The sequence below is a fragment of the Falco biarmicus genome, chromosome 4, assembly GCF_023638135.1.
Source record: "Falco biarmicus isolate bFalBia1 chromosome 4, bFalBia1.pri, whole genome shotgun sequence".
Lineage (NCBI taxonomy): Eukaryota > Metazoa > Chordata > Aves > Falconiformes > Falconidae > Falco > Falco biarmicus.
The window spans coordinates 3,046,510-3,059,470 of NC_079291.1; the positions used below are offsets into that span (position 1 = coordinate 3,046,510).

The 12,961-nt window shown below is 37.4% G+C and overlaps 1 protein-coding gene across 1 annotated transcript in view; it reads right to left on the reverse strand.

Moving 5' to 3' along the window:
• The window catches only part of SKAP2 (src kinase associated phosphoprotein 2), a 116,859-nt gene that overhangs the window by 12,406 nt on the left and 91,492 nt on the right, over positions 1-12,961 (reverse strand). The window contains exon 10 of the mRNA XM_056334872.1: positions 4,414-4,482. Within this exon, the coding sequence (XP_056190847.1) occupies positions 4,414-4,482 (69 nt within the window). The remainder of the gene's footprint in view (positions 1-4,413; positions 4,483-12,961) is intronic.

Sequence of the window (12,961 nt, forward strand, 5' to 3'; positions counted from 1 at the left end):
TAACCGTGGCTCTGTGCCCCTCATTTGTAAATTCAACATAAGACAGAGTTGTGGAAATCAGAAAGCCCCATTTCTCGGAGAAGCATATACCAGTACACCAGGAGCACAGAAATTAAAAATAGGCAGAGAAAATGTCAGTTTAATTTGTGAACAACTATGCTGGTCTTCCAAGAAGTGTTAATTTCAGTTTTGAAATACCCGCTCATACCCACCAGCACAAGTTTCTCCGAATTCTTTAAGTGCAACTACACTTACATAAAAGCCAATCAGAACCTATACATCTAAAGGTCAAAATTCTTCATTAAACTGATTCACGGTGCTTCACAAACACAGAGGTAGAACAACAAAAAAAAAAGCTGCAAAAACCTCTGCAAAACACAAGCCTGTTCTTTCTTATTTCAGCTTCTCTTTCAGCTGGAGAGGACCCTGCCAAGTTTCATTTGATTGCCTCTGAAAAACTGAATAAAACAAAACCAGAAGACATGGGAGAAGGAATTTGGTATTTATGTGACAATGAAATCAGGTGGAGCTTCTTAAACACAGGTAGTACCTGAAAACAGCTGGTAGATTTAGTATCAAGAACTTGTATGTCCATTAGAGTTCAAATTCAAAAGGTACTGATTTGCTGGCATTACTCTGCCACAATTACACTCTATTCTTACACACTGTGAAATGTTGTGGGCCATAAAAATACTATGATGACATAATTGCTAAACTTAAGTCTGTTGTATTTTGAAGGCATGGTCACTTCGGCCATGTGAATGAGGCACAGTAAAAAAAAATTTAGATGTGTAGCACAGGGTAGAAAACAGTTTGTTTTTACCTACCCACTACTTTTAATATTACCAATCACAAGAAATGGCTGAGCAGGATTTTGGGTAGATTGTTTCCCCAGGAAATACTTCTTTCATTCCAGGACAGCTATCTGGATGAACAACTGTTCAACAGTTTCCAAAATTCTTCCATAAAGAATTCCTCATGGTTTTCTTCTGCCATCTCTCCTTTTCCAGTAACAGTAATAGGAACAACAGGTATTTTTGTCCAATATACTGATAAAAACACTTCTGAGGCTGACAGATCAAACAGCAACAGCTGCCAGCCTTCCTGATGGTAGGCTTAGACTGTGTATTTCACTGAAAAATACCCACACCTGACAATACATGCTTGAAGAAAGGAAGGTGAACAGTTCAAGTAAAAAAAAAAAAAAAAATAAAATTTAAAAATCTGACAAGTATATCACTCAAGCATGCACTTCAAATATTGTAGATTGTTTAAAACTTATCAATGCCCGTGGATTACTCATGGGAAAAAATTATAAGAATATTGTAACAGCCTCAATAGACAGAAAAAAAACAAAACCTGCCAAAACAGATTACGAGTACGTATTTCAGAGGGATTTAAGTGTGTTGTCCAATTGCAGCCTAAGCCAATCTAACTGCAGGCTGTTCCATTCCTGCCCCCTACCTTGTCACAATTTTGGCGCTTGCCATTTCTGAGCACAATCCTGAAAGAATTGACCAAAACAAACATCGGAATTACAGCCCAAGTATGGAAATGTACTACTAAAAAAATTAGAATAAATGTGACTGTGCCTGATCTCCACTGATCTTCCACTTTAACACTGATGGCATCTAAGTTAACAAACTCTACTATGACAGTGACTTAGAACTCATAGTTAATATTATCTGTTCATGCATTGCTTGTGGAATGAAGGAACGTGTGTGTATGTTTTCCTTTCACCACTGTGATCCACTGCCCAGTATATTAAACAGCTTGCCATTCTGATTTATATTCCTTGACTCTTAATCAGATTCCATAAAAGTTGATAGTGTCAGATTTGAAGACTACTAGTCTGGACTACTTAAAAATACTTGAAAGAGGTGAACTGCGTCCCCTTTCGGTGATTATGTGCTCAGTATTTACCATACTGAAGGCTTAAAGATGGAGACAGATGAAGTTCAATATTAAAGCTATTGGAATGATTCTGTCTTACACAAGTGATTTCGACCTCCAGTGTTGGGTCTCCATGCCCAGATGAGATATAACCTGTTGAAGAACAGTTATTTGTTTGTTCTGGTGATGTCTTAAACTGCAGAGAATGCCTGTTACTTACTTACTTGCCCTTTGTCCCACACGCCATAAAAATTATGAAATAAGGGCAAAATAACTGCAGTGTATTTATTTGGACTCAACATCTAATCTAGCCCAATCTGTCCAGTATAATCTTTCTCACTTGTCTTCTCCTGCTGTTCCTTACTTATTCTAAAATCAAGGAATTTACACTGAGACAGCACAGAACATGACACTTGCTGAAACAATGATTGTGGAAATGATAATAGGCAGATAGTGGTAGCAAAAAAGACCCAGCAAGTTATATTATATAAATGAAACTCTTCAATGTTTTGGTGTTTTTAAATAGTTAGGTCACTAACATATAATCTAAAGCTATCCAGCAGCTACAGTCAGCATCAAGACTGAAGGAATAAAAAGAACTCAAGTCTGCACATTAACTGGAGTAGAGCTAAGTTAAGGCAAGAAAAGAGTAGGAAAAAAGAAAGGTTTTTTGCACTTATCAGGCTGAGCTTACAGACAACTTCCAGAATACTTTCTGTGAAATTCAGGTTTAGTAAAGCTAGGCAATATATTAAATTTAAGAATGTATGCACTGTTCGTGTGGAAAATCACAAAATATTCTTGAGTCAGGTTAGGTATTTATGATGCAATTATTACAAATACCCATGTCAATTCAGCCCCAAAAGTCAAAGAGCGTTAATTCAGTGTTGAAGAGTTAACACAATAAGATCAGATCAGAAAATTATTGCTTGAAATTAATCTGATATCTGGGGAGAACTGTTATGGTACTTTCAAGGACATTACACAAATACTAGTAAGACTGATAAGGCTGCTCTCATAGCAGTCAAAACTTTTCAGAAATGAAGGTGCTAAGGTTTTGAGTTTTCAAAAGTATGACTATTTAGATCTTCAAGAAGATACACTACTGAAAAAAAAATAAGCTGTTGGCAACTTTATAATTGGATTGACCCCACGCTCCATTACGACAACACACTCATAATTACAGTAATGTCTAAATGAGTACTAAATATTAAGGCTGTAATGAGTCATGTTGTTTTACACATGTTTTTAGCAGAGCACAATATTAACAGCGTTGAATGACTTGGCTCTTGTTTCCTTTCCAAGAAAAGCAACCCAAAACTCCTCACAGCAACCTGTTCCTGCTTTCCTGTATGGGTCAGGAAATCAGGCCTCTGTTTCCTCCCCACATGTTGCAACAGGAAGAGCACTGCAGAGCTACTTCCTAAAGGAACTCTTCTTGCCCACCCTTTCCTTGACAGCTCTGAAAGAATTATGTGTATTACGTACGGTGGTGGAAGGAGAGGCAGATTGCATGTCAGTGCAGGTCACAGTTACAATGCAGCAGATCTCAGAAAGGTGTAAGGTCTGATAAGAAGCAAGTCTTCTCTGCTTGCCATGTCAAATCACCCATAGTTTATCTAAAGGTCTGTGCCCTTGAAGCACAAATATATCTTGTTTTTAACCATAACTGGAAATACCCTTCTGTCAAGAAAAGTTGTCTGGCCATGTGACTTTACATGGTGTATGCAGTTATATTTCCAGTCCCAGAAATAATTAGCACGAGGGCAGTTTGCCAAGCTAAAGCTGAGAGAATATCCTTCACTGCCTTTCTGGGTATTTGTGTCCTTTTCCAATTTTTATGCTGCTGTCACCGGACTCTGGCATTTCTTACCCAATTCATTTGCTTTCTGTGGTAATCATATGCAATGAAGATATGCATGGCCAACATTTAAACAGGCTGCAGATCAATTAGTGGTCTTAAGTTTATCTGATTTTTATCAAAGAAGACAGAGCTTTGGGTCGATTGTCAGAGCCTGTGTCAAGTTGACCTTTTCAGAGACGTCTACATTGTCGGTCCCTTGGGCAACTTGTTGTCCCCTGTTAGTCTCTGAATGGCAGAAGTCTGTTCTGCTCAAGCACAAAGTATACACAGATGTCTATATTACATTCTTATAGGTTTGACAGCAACTGCATGTTGTATCTATAAACTGTCCTTTAGCAGTGACACTTCCTCAATGATGATAAGCTAATTTATGCAACTAAATCTCCTTTGTGCAGAAATGAAAGCTAATTGAGTCATTACAAAGTAATTCAGGAAGGAATACCTTGTATAAATTGGCTTACTTTATAAATCCTTCTCAAGTGGTTTTCATGCATCCTAAGTGGCGCTAAGCAGTTCTGCTGCCATCAAATACCCAGGTGAAAAAGACAGCTTTGCCGAGCTATAAAAACATTATTTTAAAACAGCAAAGGGAAGAGACAAGAAAATAAAGGTAAAAATAGCGCATACAGAAAATAAAAAGGAAAGATTTTAATTACCTGAAACAGTGGTAACTTTCTCCTGGCTCAGTCTTCTTGGCACTTCAGCCTTTGAGGGAACACGTTCTTCTGCAAAACACATAACTGCAAATGAAACTCTGAAGGGACACCTCAGCTGGCTGACAGGAATTACAGCCCACATTAGTCTGAAAGCCACGCTCTACATTTCCAGAATTGTATGCCCTGTTTACTATTTTGCATTTGTACAGAAGTTGGAACATTGTTATTTCTGCGGTTTCCCCCACCCATCCAAATGCTCCAAGAGCTTTCTTTCAAAATCTCAATTGTGAACATCTGTTTCCCTTTTCAATCTGCTCTGAATGCGGTAACACAGAGCTGCAGTTCTGCTGGGTCCTATTCTGCTCCATACATTTCTTGCCAGGATAAAGGAAACTGAGGATTGAAAAAGTACCCCCAGCCCATGCTAGAATTCTGACGTTCTTAAGAGAGGTATGCAGAGAAGGCAGAGGACATCTTACCGTCAGCACTGTTATACAGAGACCCTAACTGGACACCTGCACGATGGGAACACGGCCACTACAGCTGCCATGCGGTCAGTGCTCCTAGCCACGGTTTTAAACAAGCCAGACTCTATCAAATAACTTAGTGCAAGTTTAGGAGACAAGAAAAGAAAAAAACCTGGCAGCGATCAGCTCTGCTGCATGTTTTCTGGCTAGCAGGCTTGGAACACTCCAAAATCCCCACAGGCAGTTTTGAAAGATGTGCTCCATAGTCCTTGTCCAGCACAGACAGGGGACCCCCTCTCGCCCCACCCTCACTGAAGTAAATCCACACTCCACTCAGTACAGGGACATAGGATCTGCTCCTCACACCTCAGTCAACAATTCGGTTGATGAGGCAAAAAAAGGGAACAAACTTTGAGGTTTTTTAGCTCTGTTCTTTCTTTAGGTTCATAAGGAAGTAGAAACGGATTTATCTTGGTCTTTATAGTATATGAAAACTGACAAAGCTGCTGTACTGAAGGAGGAAACAGTACATCGATAAACTCACTTCTTAAACAACAACTGGACTTTCAATACATATAAATTATTTGGCTTTGCTACTCATCACATATCCAGACATTCATGCTTATTTTTAAGGCACACATTTCAGCAATTAATTTTGATATTTTATTAATGACAGACAACAGATACAGAACTCACAGCTTTTAAAATGTTCCTTATTGTACAACTTATATGTAATTGCCTATCTACTTTGTCAAAGAATGAATTTTATATCAACAGTTCAAAGGTTTTTTAGCCTTGTAAAAATTTAATGTATCCACAAGACTGTTCCTGCAAACATTAAAGCAGATGTTTAAAGCACAAGAGTAGACCTGTTGAAATGAGTATGTATAAGTGCTGCTAACCTATATACGCAGTCCTACAAATATTACCATTATATCATGAGATTCACTTTACAAAGAGCTTTGAAATGCTGCCCTACTAAGCCAGCAGGAGTTTTTGCTCTCTGACTCTTGACTAGCTAAAAATGCGGTCGAGGTGAATGTAAACTATTATTTAAGCCTGGGGGGGGACGGGGCGGGGGGGACAGAGGGGGAAAAAAACCCCAAAACAATAGAACAGGGAAAATCTGAAGCTGCAATACAACACAAAACACTATTTACTGCATTCAGATGCAGTTATGTGTTTTCCCCCACTTGGCATAACTCTCGTCGCGTGTTTCCAAGTACACTCATTTGTTTATTTTGAGCACTCACAACTGGAGCATAAATGGCAAAAATATTGTCCCCATGTGCCGTGAGGAGCACTAGGAGGCACTGTCATTCTGTGGCTTCCCTACCACTATGAGACCACTCACAGTCACATTTTCTAGAATTGTCCTTTTTTCACAGAACAACCCAGTTTCATCCAACACACATAGCATGATATATTATTATTTATTTACATGTTTATTATATAAAATAACATTTTATATATATGAAATAAAATTTATATATATATTAAATGTTGATATTTCACATTACTGAATGTTTGGACTTACATCAGTTGGTGTGTGAAATGTACGGTGGATTTTAACTGTATCAACTATCATGGTCATCAAAATAGCTTAAACTGAGGAATGACTTGAGTAGAGGAGATTTCAACTGAAGTAAAACAGCAGAGGAGGACTGAAGAGATTTTTTTCATAAGGTACAGTTGAATACATGTAGATTGTATTGTGGTTTCATGGAAAAATTTAGACATCTGCATTGCCTTTCCTGAAAAACTTACTTCCTAGAAACAAGAGTTCACCAGATCCATACCTGATGATGAGAAGATGACTGAACCAAGGCTCCTTGAATACTGAAAAGGTCCCAGATTCGAACAAAGGCTGCCCATATTAGCATACTGGTTTGGATCCCAACCATCCCCACTTACCCCATTTTGCTTTATACTACAGAGTTGTCACAGAGAGGACAAACTTTCAGGTGCAATTAGACTGGAATACTCACTCCCAAAGCACACTGAACACGGTCCAGCTGCTAACGGGGATTCAGTCCGTGGAACCAGACTAAAGTGACTCCATAGGAAACCTCTTCTGAAACATGCACAGCACGAACATCAGGTCCTCGGCACAAACTTGTGCCTTATGAATCTGTTCTAAATGGTCCACACTATTTGCTAATGCAATCATGCTCACAGTGGAGCAGATGTACTTGCTAATGCAATCATGCTCACAGTGGAGCAGATGTAACAGGCTTGGCTTAGGGTGGTAAAAAAGAACCTATGATTCTTACCAGTGTTTTCTGGTATTATGTCATGAAGCAACAACTATGTGCAGGAGATGTTCTTTAAACACAGCAACCTCAGTTACCCCAGGAATTATGGCCGTAGTCAGATGCAACATACTAAAATTTGTCTTGCAACATGGAATACAGTCAAAAGATGAAAAATTAAGATTAAAAAAATACAGAAGTCCTTCCATATTATTAAGACAATGTGTAAGAGGAATCACACGGACCTTCTAAATAATTTAGTACAATGTTTCGTCTCTATCTCTTCTTCACACCATCACTACTACTGCAGCGAGAAAATACTCTTTTCCACCTTCTCACTGTCAAAATGAGACTAATCATCACTAATCAAGCCAGTGAACACTTCTAGAGCTGTAAATCCAAAGAACCCTTGAGATACAGGTTATGTTCCATACTCTGCTGGTACTCAGAGACTCTAATGGCAAAAAAACCCAACCTTACAGAATTCTTGTGGTGACAATGCACCGAGGAACTAGCTATATTTGTTACGGGTTTTTTCAGTTAGTTCATGAAAGCTGTTGAAAATAATTTATTTAATTTGCAGTCTGAAGAAAAAACAACAAAAAAATCACCTCATCATACATGATTCTACCATCCATACAGTATAAGAAGCGAACAATGAATTCTACACTAGCTGAGTTTTTTTACATTAATACATTGATTTTTTTTTTCCTTTCAATTTCTTTTTCTTAAAGGGAGGTGGGGAGGAGGGGTTGGGGAATCAGACTACTTGAGTATAAAACAGATAAGCCTTTGGCTTGAACAGTGCATTCCTTCAATGGAATGTAGCATCTCCATGATAAATATGAATAAACTTAGCAGTTTCCTCTACTAATACACTATTTAACCATCTTTTTACATTAGACTCTAACTTAATGCCAATATTAATTGATATTCTACTGTCTTCTAGTCTCTGACACAGTGTCACTGCACAATACTAGTTTATTCTTAGATAATCCCAGGTTGTGGGTTAACATATTCTATTCAACACTTGAATAACAGTAAACAAAAACAGCTCAGCTATGCAGCAAAATCTACCAAACAACACAGATGGTTATAAGGTTTTCATTGTGTGGTTTCCATAGCAATCATATTGCAAATCTGGAAGCTTCTTGCAAATAAGCAGCTTGTATTTATATGCCTTTCGGCTGCAGCATGGAACTCTACAACATGTGAAGTTGTTATTCCAATCACATATTGTTAGAAAAATCATTGGAAGATGTTTTGATCAGTTTAGATAAAAAATACTGCAGTGCATAATGATACAAGCAATCACACGCTTGTAATGCACATCAATATATTTTCATTTGAAATTTCACTGTGGTGTCAGAAGGTTATAAGCATACAAACAAGTCTTGTAAGACAGACCCCCACAAAAATACTTGTATTATTAAACAGTCAATTTAAAAATATATCACAGCATCTTTACTTTGTACTCAGCAGAGATGACAGACGCATGCAGACAAAAAGGTGTGTACAAGAACTCCTCTACTGACACTTAACATCATGGGTCTATACTGTTTTGCGCAAGAAAAAGTAAAAGATACAAAAGCTTCACTCCTCCACACTGTTTTTTTTGCTACCAAAGAATGACTCTGTTCAAATGTAAACAAGAACTTTTAAGTGTGAATAAATGCTTGCTGTGGAAAGAGTCAAGACCTTTTCTCTCCCAGATTTATAATTTTATGAATTGACCTAATCCCACATAGGCATATGACAATTCTTATTTCATTCCTGCTTCCACGGGTCAAGCTAGCTCCCACCCAACATCTCAAACAGAAAAGTCTTATTCCTGCATGACAAGCTTGAGTGAAAAAAACAATTTCCACAACAAGCAGAAGAGACAGAGACAGAAACATGTCATCCAGACAAGCTAAACCTGGTATTACAGATGAGATGACATCAAAATATGAGCAGAAGCAGCAGCTGCATCTGAATAAACAGTCACCACTGTCCTCAGAAATACGATGGGAAACAAGTAATACAGAATTGTATTCCAACAGAACACAGAAAGAGATATGCAGGCTATGAATGTATAAAGATACATTTTAATGAACAATATTAACACTTTAATTTCAGTTGAGAACAGCCCATGTCAACTCCTAGCCCCAACTCCTTTCAACACACATGATCCAAGTCTGATTCCAAGACAGAGGTAAAAGGTTTCATTCAAATATACTACCAGCTAAACTGGATGGGACCTTCAACTAACACTTTTTGCACAAGTTCTAAGGAGCTTTTGAAAACAAACATTATTTAAATTCTAGCGTAAATGAAGTTGAGTATACGCACCACTCTGACTGTACTGACCTCCCAATGGCCTCAGATAAATAGGACTGGCTGTAGAAAGTGGAAAAGCTAGAATCATGAAATACTTTAAGATAGAAGGGACCAGTGGAAATTGCTTAGTCCAGCACCCTGCTCTAACTCTGAAAGTTAGATCAAGTTTCTAGGAAACAGCATTTGGCTTCTTTTGGTACTCCATGCTAAGCTATTCAGCAGCAGTTTATAAGGGTCTGTGCATTTTAACAGTTCACGTATGAGACAGCTGAAGCTAATGACTTTACAGAACAGGATTAGCTCAAATGACTCAGTTTTGTCCACATATTGCCAAGTCTCCAGATGTGAGGTTTCCTGGATTCCTTGAGAAATCCTGCACTTTTTTTTTTCCTCAGTCGCACTCCTTGTATCTTGAAAAGGCGCTACTGTGCACCACCGATACTCCCAATTGTGTACACAATCTGAATAATCAAACCAGCCATCTCAGCTAAAAGTGAAGCACTGTCTCCTATTGAGAAGACCTTGTAAAAGTTACCACCTCATCCTCACAGAAGAGATTAGAAGATATTGTCATAAATTAACTCAGGATCAATGCTGTAGGAAAAGGAGGTGAGAAGGAGAGGAAGTGATATTGGAGTCCTGGAAAGTCACTTAGCTGTTTTCTGCAGAATAAAAATTCTCTCTTAAAGCAACCTTCCTGTGACACCACCCAGTGAATCTAAGCATATGTTATGGTTTGGCTTAATCAAAACCAAAAACCAGATATAACATTCCCTTCCTATTTTGGAGTTACAGCATTTGCTAAACTAAAGAGTAAAGTAAACCAAAAACATCCCAGTCTCACTAGGAACAAATACAAAACACACTTCAAGGCTGCAATTTTCTAGTCTTGTGCAGAAGAATGTTGTTTGGATCGTATAACTATTGCTATGAAGAGTAATAACCAAGTGAAGTAGCAGAGAGAAATGAGCAAGTCTGGAGAACTGTTTGAGAAAAAAATTTCTTTCTAAATACATCTGTGAAGAAGACACTGCATTTCTCCTATATTATTGTGCATCCACATGAACCATACCTGGGCAATGGATGAAAAATCCCTGTTTTTAAAAGCAGGAAGATACTATGTGACTTCTCACAAGTTTACTGGAAAAAACAAGCACTAAAATATTTTTCTAGCAGAAAGTATTTTTTATAATGTTTTAGGGCAGGAAGTATGAAGACTAAGTGATCAAAGAACACAGCTCTGTCCTTGGAGGAAAAACAGTTACCCTCACACAAGACAGAGAATCGAGCATTGCTGGCAAGGTTGTCCACAGTTTTCCCAAAGTGGATCTTCTCACTCTACCGGGCATAATTTCACCAAGTTTTCAGGAAATGTAGGAGCATGCTTTTCATATTTGCCTTTCCTACTTCTTAAGACCCAAATATCTGTTAGCACCTTTCCTCTTTTTCTTTCCTTTCCCCAGAACCAAGTGTCCCAGTAATCTTGCTTTCCTGCCCTTGCTCCATTCTGTAGTCACAGCCAACTCATACAAAGATTAATTTTGTTCATTTACCAAACACAGACGTTGCTAGTGTGAAAGGTGCTGCTTCCAGGCCTTCACAAGGCCCTTCTGGCTTTAAGAGCAAAGTATCACAATGGGAGGAAAACCATGCTCAGTCACCTGAATGACAGAACAGAACATTTTCATTAGGACAACTGAACAATCCACGGGGGTACAAGGCAATTCCTGGTTTTAGTTATGAATATATTCAGATTTAGAGCACTCCTTGCTAAGAAGCTCTCCTTGCAAAGAAGCAATCCTCAGTCATGTTCTGAGTGACAGCTGCATCAACGTAGTTGTGCAGTTCCTAGCACTAGTCTTCCAAACGACAAATAATTTAAAACCTCCAATTAAAAAAAAAGCAACAACTTTACATTCTCTACATTCTCTTTTTCTTCTTAGACAAACACAGATGCAAAAGAATTAACAGGTTATCAATTTAACATTAAAGGAGGAAAACAATTAGCTAGTCTGACAGGATTAGAAAAAATAGAAGTATGTAAAATCTTGGTCACACCAATAGCAAGCCTGGGAGGAGAGGAGGTAAAAAAAGGCAGGAAAAGCGTAAGTACATACTGGGAAAGACCATTTAGAATTTTTATTTTGGAATACTAAAATTTATTTGGAAATAATGCTTTGGATCTAAGTATTATTAATAAAATTCAATACAAATATGCCCAAGTGCAATATGCACTGCATAGAAATAAGAGATGGGGTTTGCACTGACCTTTTTATTTTCTCATGAAGACAGACGTGGTAATAGTAATTCTTCTCAAGAGAAAAGATAAAGGTCATCACAAACAAGTTCAATCATGGATATGCACACAATAATTATAATGAAGAATTAAAAGAAATCACAGGGAGATTCACTTCCAGAAACTCATTCATTCTTTTCCCATATTTATATTCACAGACATTTTGTATTTACAATTAATATCACTGTTTCAGAGATTTGTTTTCAGAAATCAGGTCTCTCAGAATTGTCTAATCCTATATGCTAAATAAACGAGTCAGAATATATTAAACTCAGAAAACAAAAAATTCTTTGATGAGCCATCAAACAAGGTGAAAATCTTGTAAGTGACTTCAGAATCCAGCTCTTTACAAATTCCTTAAGTTTGATTGGCACTTATTTAAATGTTACCTATACTTTTTGATCAAGAGATTAGATAACAACTTCCACACCTGAACAGAAGCATCTCTGAAGGTAAAGTTTCACGTTAGCTTCCAACAAAAGCATAATTTTGGCTCCACTTCTAAAAATGTTCCTAAATCTTCAAATTTGGCATACAAAATGGAGGCAACAGGCATCTTACCTACAACCATATTCAAACACTTAAAGAAAGAATAAAATATTTTTAAATATTCCTCTTAACAGGCCTCAACAATGTAAAGGAAAGCTTCTGGGGTTTAATGTTTCTACATGCTCATCTAATTATTTAGCTGCTTAATGAAAAATGCTCCCTCCTCTGTCTCCCCTCACCCTCCCAAAAAAGTAGTTGCAATTTGTGGACAGAATGCAAATTAGTAGTTCTAACAGACAAACCAAACAATTTTAAAGCTGATTCCATGGTTTTATTGTAGGTTCACAGGAATTTGTGCTACAGACTGCTTGCCTAAATACGTGTGGCATGCACAGAAGTGCATTCTTTATATATAAACATAATAAAGATTTATGTGAACTCACTGTAACTAAAATAAATTTGTTTGTTCTCTCAACCCGTAACAGCTCTTAGTTATGTAAATAGTTTAAGTGTTCAACATGACATTTTATAAACCTTATTATTTTAGCAAAACATTTTAATAAATGTGGTGGCTATTAAAATCTACATAGAAAATATAAATAGTTCTCTATGTACATACATCTAGCAATCAAATATTCAATTAACTGATCTACACTGTATAACTCTGTACTACAGTGTTATTTGACAACTATGTACAGGGGTTATATTTCTCAAGCTTAAATTTA